The sequence below is a fragment of the Eubalaena glacialis genome, chromosome 3, assembly GCF_028564815.1.
Source record: "Eubalaena glacialis isolate mEubGla1 chromosome 3, mEubGla1.1.hap2.+ XY, whole genome shotgun sequence".
Lineage (NCBI taxonomy): Eukaryota > Metazoa > Chordata > Mammalia > Artiodactyla > Balaenidae > Eubalaena > Eubalaena glacialis.
Window position 1 is genome coordinate 144,186,916 of NC_083718.1, and position 22,890 is coordinate 144,209,805.

The following is a 22,890-nucleotide window of genomic DNA, read 5'->3' on the forward strand; positions in this document are numbered from 1 at the left end:
AAGGGTAGCTGTTGAAGTAGGACAGATAGAAATCACCTTCCAATCCATATGATCAATTTATAGGCTCCAAGTTGGCAAAATCACTGCATCTGTTATGCAGATATATACGGTATTTAAGGGCACCCCCAATGATAAGGGTGGCACTTTCAAATACAAGAGTAATTTGGACATCAGGACCTATTACAGAGAGTCCATACATAACAGAATTATCCTAACTTTTAAGTTCCTTACACTTTCTCCTTCAGACTTGGAGCCTTGTTCTTGCAAAGATTTCTGGAGGTCCTCAATCTGCTGCTGCAATTCTCGAATTTGTTCTCTGCTCAGCCTATTATAAGATGAATCACACGTGTTCATTAGTACTGAAAGTCAAAGTAGTTAAGGATCTATAAAGGTGCATTTATGCAATTTAACTCATGAAGTATACATTTAATAGCAATAACCAAAGCTGAACAATTATCTGTGGCTAGGTATAATATATGGTATAGTAGCCTACTTTCAAGGAAATATTCTTTAAAAAAAGACATTTTTATCCTAAAAGCATATATGGCCACATTTTAAAATTTAACGTTCTTAATGAGTCAGTGGCAAAGCATAACATTTCTGCACTATACTCACTGGTATAAAAATCAGAAAACTAGCTCAGTTTTCCTTCAGTTGTATTTTTAATGAATGGAAACTAGGTTTCCATTTCTTGTTTCAGATTTCACAGGGTGTTGGGAGAAGAGGAAGGCCACCATTTTCCAACCATTTCTTCATGACTTTTATTTCAACTAAAGAGATTGGCACTAGCAACTACTGCAGCTTTTTAACTTGGCAAAATCTCATTAAAGATGGGTGGGATGGGGGTGGGGTGGAAGAGAGGTCTAAGAGGGAGGGGGTATATGTATACGTATAGCTGATTCACTCTGTTGTACAGCAGAAACTAACACAACACTGTAAAGCAATTATACTCCAGTAAAAAAAACAAAAAAAACAGAAAACCCTGCTTAATCATTACTGCCATTGAAGTTACCAGCAAGAGAGAGAGTGTTACTATCTGTCTGACTTTCTCTCTTCATATATATATATATATGACACAACACACCTGCCCATCATGACACTCCATTTTTCCAATATTAAAGTTATCACATAATAATTATCTATTCACATGTCTATCTTCCTATATTAACAGCTGAAACTTAGGATCTCCAGTGCTGATATTGAACCATATAAAACAGCAATATTTAATGGTCTCTTCAGAAAGCTAAAACGTTATTTTTCTTTTAACTGCAGTTGATGTAATAGTATACATACAAGTTGAGAGACAAGGTTCAAGTGTCTTAAAATTCCTGGTGGTCTCTAAGATCCAATAAAGGTAGGTCAGATAAATCCAAATACCTTCATTGTCAGTATGCTATTTATAAGAGGCAGGTTAGCAAAGTGGTTAAAGAGCACAGACTCTGAAGTCAGATTGACAACAGGGTTCAAATGCAGGATCCAGAACTTACTAGCTGTGTAACTCTGGGCAAGTTACACCTTGCACCTCAGCTTCCTTGTCCATAAAAAAAGAGATAATTATAGTTACTACTTCATAGAGTTATTGTGAGAATTTATTGAGTTAATATAAAAGAGGGCTTAGAAAAGTGCCTGACACTTTTAAGCACCACATAAACGTTATTTTTTTTAAACATTATAATTTTTGAACACCTCATTGATATCAGATAAGTACACCATTTGCTTTAAACACATTATCTGTAATCTTCATAAGAACCTGCAAATAGGTGTCATCTCCAATTTATAGCTGAGGACACTAAGCGTGAATTTAAGTAACTTGCCCAGTTTAAGTAGAGGTGGGATTCAAATTTGACTCCACAATCTATGTACCATCTATGCACAAGACTCCAGCTGAAAACCAGATTGTCATTTATTCATCTGTTAATTTTTTGTCATTTGTGAAGACATCTAAATGAAATTCAAGAATAAGCAACCTGCTTTAACAAAGTCTGCTAAAAGTAATGGGTAGTGAGAGATGAAAAAACAAACATCGAAACTTGTGCAAATCCTAATTATTTGAACTACAATGATATCTTCCACTTCCGCGAATCAAGACTCTGTGGTTAGGTAATGAAATCGCTACGACTATCTATTATGAAGGAGTGTGTCAGTCACCTCTGCTCAGTTTCCAATTCATTCATCTTGCGCTGCTTCTGTTCCAGCTGCTCCTGAAGTTCTTCAATACGTTCGTTCTCAGTACCTTCCTGCTGTAATCGAAGCATCTTATTTTCATGTTGCAGTCGAATAAACACCTCCCTGATGTTAAAAAGCAATTTAAAAAAATTTTTTTAAGTATAAGAGTTTTTTAAATTCTTTGCTTTTTAAAAAAAATTCCTGTCCACTCGATAGCTCATTTTGAAACATTACCAAAGCTTCTGAAAGTTCTTAAGAAAAAACTGTGCACTGTAGGACTATGTCTCAAAAAAACAAATGGTAAGTTTTTAAAGGTACAGGTATAAGATGATATTATATATCAATAAATGTTTATTATGTAAATCCCTAAGAGATGATATGAATTATTTTACTTTGATAATTTAGAAACTATTCACACTAGAGGTAATATATAGCACATCCTTAGAAAACATATAAATAAAAAGCAGTAGATTTAAGAAACTACAGTTTGCTTAAAATTTTTAAGTATACTTTTATGATAATGACAGTCATATGACTGTCTCTAGACTTTTTGTTTTTAGAAAAAATTTTTATTAAAGGTTTACATACATGTTTTTAAAAATGCAAATGATAGGAATGGTATTAAATAAAAAAGTAATGCTTCCTACCTGCTGCCCTCCTAAATTCCATTCCCCAAAAGCAACTAATTTCAATTAATCACAATATTTGTTCTTCTGAATGCCAGCACCAGCACTTTAAAAAATGGCTATTTTTAAATGATTAATATCACTGGATATTACTAACTAAAAAGTGCAAGTTAGTTTCCAGCCCAGCATGTAAGGAGCTCTATCTTAACAGCAAAAAACTGAACAAATTGAAAATCAACAACTTTATAAACATTATGCAAAGTGAAAGAAGTCACTCACAAAAGGATGCATATTATATGATTCCATGTATATGAAATGTCCACAACAAGCAAATCCATAGAGACAGAGTAGATGACTGGTTGCCTGGAGCTGGTGATGGAGGGGAGGCAGGAATGGGGAATGACTGCTAATAGGTACAGGGTATCTTTTGTGGAAGATGAAAATGTTCTAAAACTAGATAGTGATGATGGTTATACAACTCTGTGATTACACTAAAAACCACTGAACTGTATATTTGTAAACGGGTGAATTATATCTCAATAAAGCTGTTTAAATAAAGAGTAGAATTAGAAGTAATTAACAAATAAAACTGTTGCCACAAAAAAGGAAAAGAAAATTTTATACCAGATTAGTCAAATACCTAGAAGTAAACATAGTGGTAAAATACCAAAATAAAAGTTAGGTCAAGAGGAACCTCTAAAATTTGTATTTTATTTAACTCCAGCTTAATCCTCCTGCAATCAACAGCTCCTCTCCTATTTTCTTCACCAGTGTGGATCTGAATGCCAAGTATTAAAAAGGTTTTCCATAGTGTTTAAAAGAGGAAATTCCTGTCCACTCAATAGCTGTCATTTTAAAGTATTACCAAAGAGATTAAGAATAAAAAAATAAGTTCAACACAATAAAGGCTGTATTATAAAAACTAGAATATATTATTCAGCTAGTAAGTGAAATTTTATTTCTGGTAAATTTTTAAGCTTCCATAGTAGCAATAACAATCTGATTTAGAAAGCATAAGCACGAGACAAAGTAATTTTCAAGCCATATGACTCATAAAATGGAAAATGTTAAAGGCTTAGAAATTTACAAAAGGAAGAAGAAATCACGTTTCTAATATTAAGTATGGGTTATCAATTAATAAAAACAAGTTTACCTATACTCCACTGGCATAATCTCAGCAGCAAGATTCTCATAGCTTTTTGTAGCAGATGCATCTAAACAACATCAACAACAAAAAAATAGATTAACATTTCAGTATATCTACCATTAAAAAAACCTTTTCTAAATGCAACAAAATTCACCTGTTTGGTTTAGGTGATCCTGTTGTACTTGTGAACATCGAAGCTCTTCATTTGTTTCTTTCAGAGTATCAAGCTGTTCTATTAGTCTCTAAAAAAGAATCGTTTATATAAGCAAAATATTTAATTCTGCCCACAGGCAATTTAATTTATGCTTAAAATAATTTATCTTAATTTAATTTTATAACTGTTCCTTACTTAATTAAAAATGACAATGTTTTAGTTTTAGTGCTAAGGGGTAATTTCTCTTGTATAAATCACGTAAATAATAGACTTTATACAACACAAAGCTTGTGATTTTCCCCATTAGATAGTTTATCTTTGAACCAAATGAATGTAATTATGCAACAGAGCACAAATATGCAACTGTAGAGTAATAAAAGTACATGGACTTTGGAGGCAAATAGATGGTGCCCTGAATTCAGTTTCACTATTTCCAGCTATACTATCTAAGGCAAGTTATTGACTCTTTGGCTTTAGATCTTTATCATCAAAAAGAGAATACTGATTCATAAGCCCCTGCAAAGGTGTTCTGAGTAGCGAATGAGATAAAGTTTGTCTAATATCTAGACTACAGTCTGGTGTGTAAGAGATGCTGGAGACTTGTTATTTCCTTCTATTACTCTAAGTAGCATACTGGAAATATGAATTTGTGGAAAAACATTATTTCCTAGGAATAGCATGCTAGGACTTCGTATCATTGGCTATTTTATTTTACAGCTGACAGCCAATGACAAATTTCTGCATTCTGTACAAAAGGCTCATGTTTAAATGATTTTCCCGGAACTTGAAAAGTACTTTAACATAAAATCATATTTTAAATGTTGTATTTCAAATCAGTAAACAAAACCCTACTTAGTCCATGATGTGGTTCAAATCAACCTAACGGTAAATTGGTTAGGGTCCAAGGGTCCTGACTCCAAGGGTCCTTAGGCCAGAATGCACAGATGCCGCAGGAATCCCTGAACACTATGAACTATAACTACAGTCAGGCATGAGGACCCCTATAAATCTGTTCCTTCACAAATGCAATGCAAACACTAGCTAATTTGTCAAAATCAACTTTTCCAGAACCCTGAAAATTAACCAAAGGTCTGCCATGATCTGAGGAGCACTTGTTAAAGAAACTCTGCTAGGGGCTTCCCTGGTGGCGCAGTGGTTGAGAATCCGCCTGCCAATGCAGGGGACATGGGTTCGAGCCCTGGTCTGGGAAGATCCCACGTGCCGCGGAGCAACTGAGCCCGTGAGCCACAACTACTGAGCCTGCGCGTCTGGAGCCTGCGCGTCTGGAGCCTGTGCTCCGCAGCAAGAGAGGCCCTGATAGTGAGAGGCCCACGCACCTCAGTGAAGAGTGGCCCCCGCTCGCCGCAACTAGAGAAAGCCCTCGCACAGAAACGAAGACCCAACACAGCTAAAAATAAATATATAAATAAATTTATTAAAAAAAAAAAAGAAACTCTGCTAAATCTCAGAATAGTGAGCTTTTTGTTCTTTTAACTATTCTTACTACTATCACCCTCTCCCCAACTCTGGAGTAGCCTTGAAAACCAGCAGCCTTTCAATCTTTGTAGCTTTGTTCCTGTTTTTTGTTTTGTTTTGGCCGCGCCACACGGCTTAGTTCCCCGACGAGGGACTGAACTCAGGCCCACGGCAGTGAAAGTACTGAGTCTTAACCACTGTACCACCAGGGAATTCCCTCTCAATCTCTGTAGCTTTGAAAAACAGCAGCTTAGCCACCACCAGAATGGGCAGACTGGATATGAAACTCCTCCTAAAAAGCCCCATGCTTAGAGAACTGTCACTATTTGGTCTGTCTAGAAGCACCCTGGAGAAGTCCCAGTCATACTTTTCATTGATGGATTTGTCAAAAACAATCATCAGCAATTGTTTTCACTATAGCTGCTGGAGGCTGTGATGCCAGTTAGGGCAAACAAGAGCCTTGCCAAAAACTTACAAGGAAGAGCTGAGAAACAAGAAATCCATAGAGGACTTAGAAAAGTTCTGACATATCCCTGGAGATCCAGGAGGCCAGCTATATATAGAGTTGTGTGCATGCCCAGAAAAGACCTGAGAGGGCCCCAATGTCTCAGCTCTGGATAAACTTGAGGCCCTGTGCAAACAGGAAATAAAGGCAAAGGCAGAGTTTTAAATTGCCTAAGAATTGAAGACGTTTTCCAACATACACACTGAGTCCTTTGGCAAAGGTTGGGAGAGTTATTGGCTCAAGGCATCTACGGAAATATCTGACTAATCATTAACTGATCTCAATGGTAACTGAGCAGAGAATCCAGTGGTTGCACATTACAAAGAAAGAAGATTTTATAGAATTAGTCCAAAAGAGTCACTAAAAAAACCAGCAATAACAACAAACTCTGAGGTTGAAGGAAAATCTGCATTTCCAGAGTTGAAATATTATATTAAAGGTCATATTTTCAACAAAAGTATGAAACATGAAAAGAAACAGGACAGTCCCAATGCAGGAAAAAAAAAAAACCAAACAGTTAACAGAAAAAGTCAATGAGATGACCCTAGTGGGTGGACACACTAGATAAAGACTTCAAGTGAGCTAAAACCTAAAAAGCAGGAAAAAATTTTCAACTCATTCTATGTGGTATCATCTTGACACCAAAACCAGGCAATGACATCAAAAGAGAACTACCAACCAATATCTCTTATAATATAGATGGGAAAACACTCAACAAAATACTAGCAAATTGAATCTAGCAATATATAAAAAGGATTATACCGTATGACCAAGTGGAATTTACCTCAAGAATGCAAACTGATTTAATATCAAAAATCAATGTAATATACCACATTAATACAATAAAAGACAAAAACCACACATCATCTCACTGACCCAGAAAAAGCAGATGACAAAATCCAAAAACCGTTCAGGATAAAAACATGCAACAAACTAGGAATAAAATGAAACTTCTTCAACCTGATAGAGGGCATCTACAAACAAAACCCACAGCTAGTAACATACATAATGATGAAAGAGTGAATGCTTTCTCCCTAATATCAGAAACAAGAGAAGGATATCCACCCTTGCCATTTCTATTCAACAAAGTACTGGAGGTTGTAGCCAGGACAATTTGACAAGAAAAAGAAATAAAAAGCATACAGATTGCAAAGGAAGAAGTAAAACTATTTGTATTTGCAGATGTCCTGATCTTCTACATAGAAAATCCTAAAGAATCTACTAAAAACTATTAGAAATACTAAGTGAATCCAACAAGGATGCAAAATACAAGATCAGTGTTCAAAAATAAATTGTATTTCTATACATTAGCATTGAAAAATCCAAACATGAAACTGAAAAAATAATTTCATTTATAATGGTAACAAAAAGAATAAAACACTCATGAATAAAGCTTTAAAAGGTGCAGGTCTTGTACAAGGAAAACTACAAAACATTGTTGAAAGAAGCTAAAGACCTAAATAAATGGAATGTTATCCTACAGTCATGGATCAGAAAGTTAATGCTATTAAGGTGGCCAGATTTCCAAACTGATCAACAAATTCAGGCAATCCCTATCAATATCTCAATCTGGCTATTTTGCAGGAATTGATAATCTGATCCTAAGATTCATATGAAATGCTAGGGACCCAGAATAACCAAAACAATAGCTTTAAAAAGAAGAACAAAGTTGGAGAACTCATACTTTCCAATTTCAAAACTTACTACAAAGCTCCAATAATCATGACAGTGTGGTACTAGCATAAAGCTAGACATACACATCAATGACAAAGAATTAAAAGTCCAGAAATAAAGTCATATATTTATGGCCAAATGATTTTTTTTTTACTTAAAAAAATTAATACACTTTTTTGCAGAAAAACTGAACAGAAAGCACAAAGTTCCCATATATTCCCTCGTCTCCCCCCATCCCCCAATTTCCCCTATTATTAACATCTTTCATTATTGTGGTTACCTGTAAGAAATGATGCGCCAATACAATAATAATCACATTACTATTAACTAAAGGACATAGCTTACATTAGGGTTCATTCTTTCTATTTCACTTTTATGAGTTTTGACAAAGGTATAATATATCCATCATTACAGTATCATGGTCAATTGATTTTTAACAAGGGTACCAAGACAATTCAATGGGGCAAGTCTTGTCAACAAATGGTGCCGGGACAACTGAATATACACACACAAAAGAACAGAGTTAGAAACCTATCTCACACCACATAAAAAATTAATTCAAAATTGATCACAGAGTAAATATAAGAGCTAAAACTATAAAACTCTTAAAAGAAAACATAGTAATAAATCTTTACAACCTTAAGGTTACTCAATGGTTTCATAGAAACACCACCATAAAACTAACAAAAGAAAAAACAGATAACCTTGACTTCATCAAATAAAAAAACTATTCTGCTGCAAAAAAAATACCATCAAAAAAAAAAACTGAGAAGACAACCCACAAAATGGGAGGAAATATTTGCAAATCATGTATCTGACAAGGGACTTATATCCAGAATATATAAAGAACTCTTAGAACTTGAAATTAAAAAAGCAAATGACAAAACATGGGCAAAGAATTTGAAGAGATATTTCTCAAAGATAATTAGAAATGGCCAATAAGTACAGGCAAAGATGTTCAATATCATTAGTCATTAGGGAAATACAAATCAAAACCATAATGCTATACTACTTCATACCCACTAGGATAGCCAAAATTAAAATTTAATATACTTAGTCAAGGATGTGGAGAAATTAGAATCTACAAATTGCTGGTGATAATGAAAAATGGTTCATCCACTTTAGAAAAGTCTGGTAGTTCTTAAAAAAGTTAAACATAGTTACCATATGACCCAGCAATACCATTCCTAGATATATACTCAAGAAATGAAGGGACTTCCCTGGTGGTCCAGTGCTTGGAAAAATTGTCTTGCAATGCAGGGGACGCCAGTTCGATCCCTGGTCGGGGAACTAAGATCCCACATGCCGTACAACAACTAAGCCCGCGTGCCACAACTGGAGAGCCTGTGTGCTCTGGAGCCTGCGCACCACAACTAGAGAGAAGCCCACACACTGCAACTAGAGAGAAGCCCGCGCACTACAATGAAGATCCCACATGCTGCAAGGAAAGATCCCACATGCTGCAACTAAGACCCAACGCAGCCAAAAAATAAATAAATATTAAAAAAAAAAAGAAAACATACGTCCACATAAAAACTTGTACATAAATGTTCATAACCACATTATTCATTTAACAGGCAAAAAGTGGAAACAACCCAATGTCCATAAACTGATGAACAGATAAATAAAATGTGGTATATCCATACAATGGATTATTATTCAGCAATAAAAATGAATGAAGTACTGACACATGCTACAACATGGTTGAACCTTGAAAGCATTATGCTAAATGAAGGAATCCAGTCACAAAAACCACAAAGTGTATGATTATATATTCATAAATATAATATTCATATATTTTATATATATAATATTCATATATTATATTCATGTAATCTATAGAGACAGCAAGTAGATTAATGGTCGCTAAGGCTGAGGGAAGGGGGGTCAGCATGCAGAGTAACTGCTAATGGGCACACGGTCTCTTTCTGGAGTGACGACAGTGTTCTAAAATTTGTGATAATGGTTTCACAACCCTGTGAATACACTAAACACCACTGAACTATATCTTTTAAATGGGAAAAATTCATGGTATATAAATTATATTCTAATAAAGCTGTTAAAAAATTGCATCTATGGTCCTTGCTCTCAAGGAGTTGACAGTCTAGAGCTGGAAAACATGCTGTGAGACATGACCTTGGCTCTGTGACTTCATCTTCCCATATGAGGGAAACTTACAAAACCGCATAAAGAATGTCTACAAGACTTTCTTTTATATCACCAATTTCAATTTGGAGAAAGATAGACTTGATTACATCAGTTCCATTCTTAAAACAGCAAGGATAGTATTAAAAACTAAAACAAGACATACGTATTACATATCACTTATATTTATGTTTACCTCTTTTTCCTTAAGTAAAGCTTCATGTTTTTCTTCAAGCCGCTTCATTTCAAATGCTAGTGTGTCCGCCCTTTTGGATTCAGAGGAAAGTTTAACGTGAAGATCCTGAACCTTTTATCAGAAACAAAAGTAAAAAATGAGAGTATATAATATTGATAGCTTTTCAGAGTTCAATAAATGAGACACTGGAAATAAAATTTATAGTAAGATTATAGTCTAATTCTAAATATTTGTGGACTCTCTGGGCTTGGACCTAGGTTGCGGCGACGTGGCTAAACGCATCAAGAAGGTTGGAATTGGGGGTAAATACGGGACCCGTTATGGTGCCTCCCTCAGGAAAATGGTGAAGAAAACTGAAATCAGCCAGCATGCCAAGTACACTTGCTCCTTCTGTGGCAAAACCAAGATGAAGAGATGAGCTGTGGGCATTTGGCACTGTGGTTCCTGCATGAAAACGGTAGCTGGTGGTGCCTGGACCTACAATACCACTTCTGCTGTCACAGTAAAGTCTGACATCAGAGGACTGAAGGAATTGAAGGACCAGTCAAGCACCACCATTTGAAATGTTGCTAGCCTATAAAAATGGGTTAATTTATGTAACAAAAAAAAATATTTGTGGAAATGGCATGTAGATAAGAAGAATAAACATAAGTTTTAAAATACACAAATAATAACTTGGCAAAAAAAAAAAAATCAGCTTTCTACCCTGTTTATCTAGGTTGTTTGATAAATAGCAGAAGAGAATATTTTAGGTTATAACTCCATTCTCTAGGCATTTATCACTGGTTACCAGAAATACTAATAAAACAATAAAAATGTCCAAAAAATATACAAGCTCAGAAGCCAACAAAAATGTAAAAGACCTAGATAACTCAAAATTGAACTCTTTCAATTTTACTGATTTAAAAAATCAAGATATTGTCTTACCTGTCTCTTGTATGTTTCTAATTGTGTACGTGCTGCATTTGCCTTCTTTAATTCTTCTTCTAAGCTGACTGTATTATGCATATACATCATGTTTGTTTCCTGTAAAGTTTTCACCTGCTTGCGAAGGTCATTCAGATCTTGTAGCTTCTGACGATATATCTCAACTGTTGACTCCAGTTTATTTGCTTTATCAGAGGTAGCCCTATAATAACAAAGACTAAACATTACTGTGTAAAAACTAGTAAGTACACATAACAATGTTATTCTGGCTGTAAAATGAGTCTTCCAAATGAACTATCAATTGGTTAAAAAAAAATGAGAGGGACAGAGAAAAGAAATCACAAACTTTGCGAGAACTTTGGAAACAGACTCAAGCCTAAAACTGTCTAAAGTTCAACCCTTCTGTTATAAAGTCATCAAAATAAAAATGCTTCAAATTTGACACACTGAATTATCAAACTATTTTATACATCAGAAAAATGTATAAAAAAAGAATGGTTTTCTAAATATAATTGAACAATTCTGAGCTGCTCTGTAGCTTACAGGCCAATTGTGCTTTGTGCATAATATTTAACGTAGTTTTGCTCTAAGTATTTGATATATTAAGGAAGTTGACTCAACTTATAATTTGTTTAGCAAAGCACTTCCCTTTAGAGTTGTGCTTACCTGACAACTGGGCTAGAGCAAAAATAAATAAATAAACCAAACCACTTCAATATCCCATGCAAGTTCAAATGAATGGTTATAAAGATTTCGTTTAAAATAAGGACACTAAAAACTGTGCAAGAAAATGGCTGATTAAGAAAATTTAACAGAAAATATAAAAATCATGTGGATAGACTACTTGCTTCGGTAACATTTTACAGGCAAAAGCTAAATATAAATTTTATATTGTCAAAGACTATAAGACAAACCTGAGATAACCTTGAAATAAATGTTAGGATTCTTATCTATATTTTATCAAATGTCAAAATATGGTTTGTGACTGCATTTCCTTACACAAAAATTTCACAAGATATACTAGTAAGCACAAGAAGGTCAAGCCAAATGTATCTAAAAGTAACTCAGCTTACAAATTTTTTAAGAAAAAGGTATCATTTTCTTAAATGAGAAATAAGAAAAAGGTTCATAATAAGAAAAAGGTTTATGAAACTGTCCTAACAAGAATCAAATATTATCCTTAAATGGTCCGTAACTATCAACAAGCATAAAAAAAGTAAAGACTAGGAGGCTGGATAAAAACTGATCAATACTTGACACACAGGGAAAACTCTAAGAATCCCTGATTAAAATATGGAATACTGAAATGACTAAGTAATAACTTAGAAGTGACATAATTATATTTAGACATGCCATACCTAAGAACATCTATTTCATCTTTCAGGGCTCTTGTTTCCTCAGCAAGACTAGTCAATTCATCATTCCTATGTTGAAATTCAATTAATTGCTTTTCAAGTTCTTCACAGTGAACACGGTAATCATCTTTTGCAGCTTCGAGCCTTGCATAAAGAAAACAAGTATTTATAATGTAATTTCTATTATTTGTTTTCTTACTGAGACATGAGCTTAGCAAAACTTACTTCTAAAATGTTTTTTTGGATTCCGCATTCAAAAGAAGAAAAAACTAAAGAAATAAGATACTTTTCAGCTCTTGGTTTTAAAACAGACTTGAGAAGCAAATGATGTTCAGAATTTTCATTTTTACTTCTAAAACACTGAGCTTGGTTTTCTAGTTCAAACAGGAATTTTAATTTCAAAAGATGAAGAGAAAACGTATATATTAAAGTTATCCAAAAATATACATAGCATGTAAAGTGGTAAAATATTAACTCTAAGTATAGACTATGATAAAGAATAAATACTTCAAAGCCTAGAGCAACAACAAAAACTAAAATGACAATACGGTAATTAAAATATTAAAAAATTATTTGATCAACTGAAAATAATGCAAAAAAGGAAGAAAAATAAACACAAGACTAGATATGACAAATGAAAAATAGAAAATTGATAGACCTAAATACAGCCATGTCAAAAATTACATAAAAGTCAAATGGATTGAACATACCAGTTAAAAAGGCAGAGACTCAGACTGGATAAAAAAAGCAAGGCTCAAATATATTTTAGTTACAAGAAACATTTTAAATATAAAGACACAATATATTAAAAGTAAAACGATGAAAAAAAGTCCCATGCAAACAGTAAGCAAAGAAAGCTGGGGTGGTTATATTAACATCAAAAAAATGTTTAAGACAAAAAGTATTACCAAAGATAAAGAGAGACAGTTCATAATTACAAAAGGGTCAATTTATCAGAAAGACATATCATAAAGGTATATATAAGTAAAAACAGAATTTTAAAATAGATAAAGCAAAAACTGACAGAATCAGAGATCCACAAATCGATAATTACTGTCAAAAATTTTAACATCAGTCTCCCAATAAATGATAGAACTAAACAAAAATGTCAGTAAAAATACAGAAAAGATCTGCATAACACTATTAACCAGTTTGATATAATTAATATTTATGATACACGTCAGTCAAAAATACAGAACACACATTCTTTGCAAGTACACATGGAATACTCACCGCAATACAACATATGATGAGCAATAAAATAAGTATCATAAATATTAAAAGACTGAAGTCTCATGGAATATGTTCTCTAACCACAAGGAAATTAAATTAGAAATCAGTCACAATACGAAGTCTGTAGAAAAGACTTAAATATTTAGAAATTAAACAACACATTTCTAAATAATCCCCGAGTCAAAGAAGAAATCACGAGGGAAATTAGAAAATATTTCAAACTGAATAATAATAAAAACACAATCAATCAAATTTTGGGGACCCAGCTAAACCAGTGCTTAGAGGAAAATTTACAGCTTTAAAGGCTAATTTTAGAAATGAAGAAAGGCTTAAAATCAATCATCTAACTTTAAGAGGCTAAAAAAAGAAGAGCAAATTAAATCCAAAGGAAGTAAAATAAATAAAGAACAGAGATCTAAAACTTACAATATAGAAAGTTAATAAAGGGTGTTTGAAAAGATTAATAAAATTGATGAACCTCTAGCAAGAGTGACCAAGAAAAATGAGAGAAAACACAAATTACCAGTAACAGGAATGAAAAAGGAAATACCACTACAGCTCCTACAGTCACTAAAGGGACAATTAATAGAATATTATGAACAACTTTATGCCAATAAATTCAACAACTTAAATCAAATAAACATATACCTTGGAAAAAACAATTTAGCAAACTGACATAAGATGAAACAGAAAATCTGAAAAGCCCTATGACCATTACAGAAATTACATGTGCCATTAAAAGCCCTTTCACAAAGAAAACCACAGATCCAATTGTTTTACTGAAAAATTCTATTAAATACTGAAGGAAAAAATAGTATCATTCTTACATAAACTCTTTCAGAAAATAGAGGAGGAGAGAATACTTCCTAATTATTCTATGAGACTAGCAAAACTCTGATAACAAAACCTGAAAGACATTACAAGAGAAAAAAGTTACAGGCCAATATCTATTATAAAGACAGACACAAAAATACTTTCAACATATTAGCAAACCAAATCCAGTCATATGTATATAAGATAATAAAATATGACCAATTGGTTTTCCCTGGAATACAAGATTTTTTAACATTCAAAAATTAATCATATTAAAAGAGTGAAAAAGAAAAACCAAACCATTTTCAAGATGCAGAAAAGTCATTTGACAAAAAATCAACATCAATTAATGATAAAACTTGTAGCAAGGCAGAAATACAGGGGGAATTCCTTCAATCTGATAAAAAAGCAAATTTTAAAACTCTACAGCTAGCTTCATAATTGACAGTACTTAATTGAACATTTTCTCCTAAGACCCAGAACAAAGCAAGATGTTTGCTCTTGCTCAAAACAAAGAAGATAAATACAAGGCAGAAATAATACAAGGAAGAGGTAAAGCTCTATTAATAGACAAGGTGACTGTAGATTCCTTAGGATTTTCTACTTAAATAAACAACTAGAAGAATCAGTAAGGGAATTAAGAAACTTTGCAAGACAGAAGGGTTTCAAAATACAAGACACAAGTTTCAAGATACAAGATAAAAGTTTCAATATACAAAGATCAATTGTATATCTATATATTAGCAGTAACTTTTCAGAATAATGTTTTAATTGTATTTGTAACAGCAAAAAAATTAAATATTTGGGAATAAAATTAACAGAAGGCACACATAAAACTATGATGGAAACAACAAAACATTGCTAGAGAAATTAGACTTAAACAGACGAAGATACTACATTCACAGACAGAAATTCTCAATATGGTTAAGGTATCAATCACATACAATCCAAATCGTAATCACAAAAGGTTGTTGTTTTTACAGAAACTGACTACAAAAGCAAAGGATAGAATAGCCAAAACAAATTTTGAGAAGAAAGAACAAAGTTGGAATACTCACACTACCTGATTTTAAATGACTTACTCTAGAGCTATAGTGATCAAAATCGTGTCTTATAGGCATAAAGATAGAAAAATTGATCAATGGGAAAGAACTGAGTCCAGAAAATGACCCAAATTTTATGGTTGTATCATTTTTCACAAAGGTGCCAAAGCAATTTGACAGAGTAAAATAAATTTCTTTTCAGCTGATGATATTGGAACAACTAAATACTCATAAGGAAAATAAAAATAAAGCTTCACATCCACACCTCACACTAGTTTTAAAAAATCAGTTCAAGATGTATCACAGACCTAAATGTGAAAGTTAAAACTATAAAGATTCTAGAAGAAAATAGTAGAGTGTATTTTCATGACAAGGGAGTAGACAAAGATTTCTTGGACAGTGCACAAAAAGCACTAATCTTAAAAATATTGATAAATCAGACTTCATCGAAGTTAAGAACTTAAACTCTTTCATAGATACCATTTGAAAAATGAAAAGGCAAGCCACAGAATGAATAAAATATTACTACCTGTATATCTGACAAAGATTTTGTATCCAGAATATATATGTTTAAAACTCCTACAACTCAGTAATAAAGACAAACAATCCAATTTAAAAGTAGGCTAACAGTGTGAAGAGACGATTCACAAAGTAAGATATATTGCCAATAAGCACAAGAAAAGGGACTTACCATATCATTAGTTATCAGGAAAATGCAACTTAAAGCCACAATTCAACACCCTTAACACATCCCCTGGGATAACTAAAATTAAAAAGCCTGATAAAGCCAAGTTATGTTATACAGGCACAGTAACTAGAGCAACCAGCAGCAAACACTGCTGGTGGGAATGTAAAACAATATGACCACTTTGGGAAATGGTTCGCCAGTATCTTTTAAAATTAAACACAGACATAATGTGTAACTCAGCAATACCAGTTCATTCATGTATTTGCCAACGAGAAATGAAAAAACATGTTCACAAAAAGTTTTATACTCCAATGTTCACACCAGCTTTATTTATATTAGCCAAAATCTGGAAACCCAAATGCCCATCTAAAAGAAAATGAATAAGCAAAATGTGTCATAATGAGAAACAATTCCATATAATGGAATACTACTCAGCAATAAAAAAGAATGAACTACTGATATATTCAGCAACATCTGTAAATTTCACAAATATGCTGAGCATAAGCCAGTCGCCAAAGAATTCATATTGCAATTCAATTTATAAGAAGTTCTAGATGAGAGAAAACATATCTATGGTGGAAAATAATCTGAAGAGTAATTACTCTCTGGGAGATAGGGATTAACTGGGAAGGGGCATAGGGGAACTTTCTGTAGTGATAGAAATGATCTATCAAACAATAAAAGTGTGAGTTACAAAAAATATATGCATTTGTTAAAACATGCCAAATTGAGAAAAAGAAATACAGTATGCTAACACATATATATGGAATCTAAGGAAAAAAAAAAAAAATAGGTCATGAAGAACCTAGTGGCAAGATGGGAATAAAGACACAGACCTACTAGAGAATGGACTTGAGGATATGGGGAGGGGGAGGGGTGAGATGTGACAGGGTGAGAGAGTGTCATGGACATATATACACTACCAAATGTAAAATAGATAGCTAGTGGGAAGCAGCCGCATAGCACAGGGAGATCAGCTCGGTGCTTTGTGACCACCTAGAGGGGTGGGATAGGGAGGGTGGGAGGGAGGGAGATGCAAGAGGGAAGAGATATGGGAACATATGTATATGTATAACTGATTCACTTTGTTATAAAGCAGAAGCTAACACACCATTGTAAAGCAATTATACTTCAATAAAGATGTTTAAAAAAAAAAAAATGCCAAATTGTACTATTTATTCACTTCACAATATGCAAATGTCATCTTAAAAAAAAAAGAACTGTAAACTTACTGAAGTCTAGTATTAGTTTGCTTTTTACAGAGGTATGGGTTAGCAATTCTTACTTCCTATGTGTTTTGGGATTGAGTAAATGAGAAAATGTACTGAGGAAAGTGGAAGCCAGGTTTCTCACTGTTGGAGAAGGGAGTTACAATATGGAAATGGAGAAAATCAGAATGAACCCTGAAGTCACTGGGCTAAAATGGAAGATGATAAGATGAACTCATTGTTCATAACTGTAGGTATGAAAATAAATGCAGATATGTGCATATACGCACGTGTGCGAACATGGACTGGTGTGAACCTGTGCAAGCGTATTTCCTAGCTCTGTACACCAAGGTGGCTCAGAAGCAATGACAGAAAATTTCACCTGGAGCATAGGTCTTTGTTTCTAAATAACATTCTCCACTAAAAGCAATCAGGGCTTCTTGGAGAAATGGCTGATTCTAGAGTTGAGGAAGAACAAGAAGAGTCTGGAATATTTTGTTGTGCCAGAAAGTAAGAAAATACTCAAAGAAGGGTAGCAACATGTTGAAATTGAAAGGTTTCTCAGTGGTCAAATCTGGGACAATTTAAGCATCAAAACAAATGATGACAGTAATGGAACTACTGTCCATTGAATATCCATTACTATCAATAAATGGATCCATTTACTAAATGCAATGCATGATCCTGGATTAGATTCTGAACCAAGAAAAAAATTACCTATAAAGGACACTGAAATAGCTGCTGGAATTTGAATATGATCTGTGGATTAGATAATGATATTGTATCAATGACCAATTCACTAATTTTGATCACTATGCTGTGATTTATAAGAGAATATCTTTGTTCTTAGGAAATACATACTGAAGTATATAGGGGTAAAGGGGCATGTCTCCAATTTACTCTCAAATGGTTCCAAAAACTAACATATATATATATATGATTATGTAAAGAGACTGCTAAAGCAAATGAAGAAAACTGTAAAACAACTGTCAAATCTGAATGAAAGGTATAAAGGAGCTCCTTATACTATTCTTGCAACTTTTTTGGTAAGTTTGAAATCATATCAAAATAAAGTAACAACAACAAAAATACATACAGTACAACTGGAGCACCTACTCTCAAGGTCTTATAGTGCAAGGCTCAGTGGTAAGCACATAAGAGACAATCAATTTTTATTAAAGGTTAGATGTACACTTATTTTTTTAAAAGAAGAAATATAAAAGTTGATATGAAAAGCATCCTCTTTAGTTTAAGATTTACATTTTTTCCATTTATTATCAAGTTCCTTCTCCTATGTAAGAAACTCCCCCTTCTCCCCAGGCTTCAGCAATCACTCCTTTAAACTACTCTTGGACTTGCCTGTGGCCTTCATTTGGCCCTTATCAGACATTATTTTGAATTGTATTGTTTTTTACATGTGTATCCTACTTGCCAAACTGGACTGTTAGCCCTATGAGGGCAGGAACCACTTACACCATTCAGTATTTTCAACAGTATTTTTAGGATACTAATCCTAAACATGCTTTGTAATGCTTAATAATTAGTTGTTGATATTATGATTTTTTAGCTATTATTATGATTTTTAGCTATTATTTTAATAAAACTGTATAAAATGATTTCCACTACAAATGTTACCTGAAGTTTTCTTCCTGTAATTGTTCTAGTTGCAACTGTGCATGAAAATACTTTTTTGCAACCATTGTATTTGGATCATCAAAAGAGCCATCCAACTGGTCAAGTTTTTCATTCATCATCTCATTCTCAGAAACTAGTGAATTCTTTTCATCTTGAAGTGCTGTCACCTAAAAAACAAATATACAAACATAAGCATCAATAGCAAAAAAGCTTAGAATAAATCTGACCAAGCCATTAAATAGCTTGGTCAAGCAGGCTAGATAATTTCTAAGGATCCTTAGAACTCTGGAGTTCTGGGTCTAGGAGATTTGGGTCAGAAGAAATCAACTTTCTTAATACAGAGAAAACAGGGTTAATACATATAAGAATATCTTTCAAATGTTATGCTTGCTTTAGTTCTGAGAAGAAAATGTTTCTGAGTCTCTAAAATCTCTAAATACCAATGAAATTCAAAAAATTAATTTGTTTCCCTTTTAGGTATAAATTTTTAGGATGCTGTTACCTAGTAAGCCAAAATATACACACATATATACAAAGTTACCATTTTAGGTTCCTGGTAGAAAATTATCAGTTACACATCAAGTCTTCAGGCAATAGGCACATTATTTGGTTAATGAATTAGTAACAAAAACCTGAATTGAATGCAACTGCACACTGAAACTATTTAAAATGGATACAAACATGTAACTTTAGAATCACATCAACATCAGTACTTGATACATTTTTAATTTTACTTACATATTTATGTTAACAAGCATGATTTGCTCTCTGTTTTATTTCTTTTTCATTTAAAAACATCTTTAAAAATTTACAGCTAAGGCTGTGACCTTCTATAAGACCAGAAGTTTATGTGTGATTTTATTAAGATTAGTTTGAAAAAAGGTTGACCTCCCATAACTTACAATATGTTATTGCACAAGTTTGCTATTTATACTTTCAAAAGGTATAATCAATTCAGTCCAGTTATGGGAATGGGACTACATATTGACACACCAAGCTAATAACAGGAAATTAAAATCAAATTATAGTCTTAAATACAGTGTAGGCAAGTTACAAACACTGTCCTCCAAATGAGAAACACAAACAAAGGCTGGGAAACTGTTCCCAGACAGACTAGGAGGAAACAGTTTCTCTTCCTAAGTTCAATGCATGCATCCATTCTTGTCATGCAAGCAGTCTAGTGACTATGACCTGTCATGTACAATCCTAAGTGTTTGGGATACAAAAAAGAATGAGAGGTTGTGCCCTTTTAAGATCCCTACAGCAGAAATGTAAACAATTACAGGACAGAAAATGTGGTGCTTTGGTGGAAGTATACTATGGGGGGTGGGGGCCCACAGAGAAAAGAATATCTCGTTCTAGCTTGAAGCTAGGGGCTGTTGTAAAAAGACTGGTAGAGGAGAAACAATACCCTGTCTTCAAACTGGGTAAGAATCCCCTGAAGAAGGGAGAGGAGCATGGGCAAACTTAGTTTTCAATACCTAGTGGGTAACCAACCTTGTTCCTATCCATGCTTTACTTTGTGGTTCTAGAGCCACCTTTATCACAGATATGAAGGAGGGGGGTATTAAACATGCGAATTCCTTGGACCCATCCCAGATGGGTGACTTAGAGTGTCCAGTGGTGGTTCTAGGCATCTCTTTTAACAAGATGCCATGGTGATATTTTGTTTAGGTTCACTCTGTACCTGCCTCTGTCCCTTTCTGTTTCTCTCTGTCTCTGTCTCTCTCTGAGCTATTTAAAAGAGACAGAAAGTTCAAAATGCTAAAAAAGAAAAAAAAAAAGCTCAAAAATAATACTCATATTCTCACATCACTCAGACTTAATATTTTTATCATAATTGTTTATTTTAAAAATTAAAATATAAAGTAAACTTCTATAGCTGGAGTCCTCCTTATCACATTGTGCCCAGTCACACATACTTTGTAGACACCTTAAGTTTGAAACTCACTGCCTCATTGAATCTTATATAATGCTGGGTAAAAGTATGCTTTTCTCTAACATACTAGAAGCAAGAATAACCAGCCTCTGTTACTGCAGTAAGTGAAACAGTGCTACCTACTGCTGCCAGGTGGTATGAATAATGTCTGGGAAAGGCAGGTAAAGAGCGGTTGATAAACCCGTCCTAACTTGCCCCAAGGCCCCATAATCATCTTGGACCAAAATTACATGAAAGTTTCTCAAAACTTTATATGAAATTCTCATGTGGATTTTTTTCTTTCTTTCTTTTTTTAAAGTACGCATAATCAGCCCTTACTCCTGACTTAGTGGGTCATAATTTCAGTTGTCCCAGTATCTATAACCATAATTTACACAGAACTCACACAGATCTTTATTTAAATGGATCCAGCTTCATCACCAGATCTTTCACTACAGAATCTCCTCTGTTCTTGCATTCTTTATTCTGATTAAAACATGTTTGCTAACTGGATTGTGTCAATGAGTAGTTTTTTTTTCAAGAAGGGCTCATGAGTTTAAACCTGCACTCCTCAGTTAACGCTGTTTCCCTGCCTCAGCATTTTGTGGATATTGCTCCTCTATATTCCGGCATGGAAGTTGTAGGGGAGCCTGATTTTCTTATCTTTGTGGGTGATTTACCTTTTCTACTTGACTGACTGCGTTGTTTTTCCTTTATTCTTGAAGTCTGATAGCTTAACTAGGGTAAGGCTTGGTGTTAAACATTATTCACTGATTTGTTTCTATCTAGCTGCAATTTCCTTTTAAATCTTCACTTTGTTGTCCTACCACCTAGTCTATTCTATTGATGTGTTCTTATGAAATTGTAATACTAAATGAAGTGAAAGTTATTTTCTAAGCTTGGTTGTTGTCTTTTACATGCTCTTATCTGTTTTTGGTTTTAGTCTGTAATGTTCACAGAGATGTCATGCTTTGATTCTTTTCATCTAGTTCATGTTCTGTGGGCAGTCAAGATACCCTGTTTGTTCTGGCATAGTGTTGAAGACTTCTTGGACACCCTTTCCACTGTAACCCATGGCCCAGTATCTTCTCCCCTCTGGGTGACAGTTGGGACTGTTTTTTCTCCACCTCTCTATATAGCCTTGTGAATGGTCAGGGAAGATAGTGGTGGGGGGCGGGGGCGGCATGGGGGCAGCTGAGACAACGGACAATCTTTTTGTAACACCTGGGCTAGGCTCTCACTTCTGAGGTTTAAGTACTTCATACCAGAGTGGTGAGAAGTATATTCCATTCCCATGGAGAAATTCCTTTGGGCATCAGACTGTTTCCCCAATTCAGTGTGTGGCCCTACAGCCTTTGTTCCTATCAGAAAGAGTCAGACCCTTAGTTTCTTCTTAGCCATCATTTCCACTCTTCCCCAGTCCAAAGAAAATGAAGGACTCATAGCATGAACTTCCTTCTGATTGGGTAGATTACTGTGAGAAGTCTCAAGATTTTTGTTGATTCCCCTGCATGGGCTGGGGATGAAGGAAGAACAGCAGGTTCCTGCCGTGCAGCACCTCTGTCAACATCATATGCCTGCTTCTTTCCTTGATTACTAGCTTTTAATTTAACTTCATTAGGTTATGCCCTTTTGTTTGTTCACCTGCCCTTGGTGAATTTCTTTGCAGCTTATTTTTCTTTTTTGGTTCCTTTGGTTGGGTATTAAAAAAGAATTCCCCCCCAAATTTTAAAATCACTCTCAAGTGACTTATGATTAAAAGTAAACATTTTTCAAAAATAATTTTCCTTACAAAATTGGGGTATGTATCATATACACCTGTGTGAAATTCATATTGTTAAATTAATTATTTTTGTTTTGATTATATGCAGTTTTGATTATATTCATTTCACATGTGTAGCAGATAGTTGAGGGTTGACTCTATTTTGATACTGGAATTAAAATGCCAAAACTTGGGACGTCTACACTTTTCAACTAAAAT

General features: G+C 34.0%; 1 protein-coding gene and 1 pseudogene across 3 annotated transcripts in view; one reads left to right on the top strand and one right to left on the bottom strand.

The window, feature by feature from the left end:
• HOOK1 (hook microtubule tethering protein 1) overlaps positions 1–22,890 on the bottom strand; it is a 68,946-nt gene that overhangs the window by 11,257 nt on the left and 34,799 nt on the right. For 2 of the 3 annotated variants that reach the window (XM_061186506.1, XM_061186508.1), the window contains 8 exons: positions 18,992–19,158; positions 12,375–12,515; positions 11,017–11,218; positions 10,090–10,200; positions 4,094–4,181; positions 3,946–4,006; positions 2,149–2,289; positions 232–325 (listed from right to left, as the gene is read on the bottom strand). In XM_061186506.1, the coding sequence (XP_061042489.1) occupies positions 232–325; positions 2,149–2,289; positions 3,946–4,006; positions 4,094–4,181; positions 10,090–10,200; positions 11,017–11,218; positions 12,375–12,515; positions 18,992–19,158 (1,005 nt within the window). The remainder of the gene's footprint in view (positions 1–231; positions 326–2,148; positions 2,290–3,945; positions 4,007–4,093; positions 4,182–10,089; positions 10,201–11,016; positions 11,219–12,374; positions 12,516–18,991; positions 19,159–22,890) is intronic. The other variant, XM_061186507.1, reaches the window with a different exon arrangement.
• On the top strand, positions 10,226–10,651 carry LOC133089045 (large ribosomal subunit protein eL43-like; annotated as a pseudogene).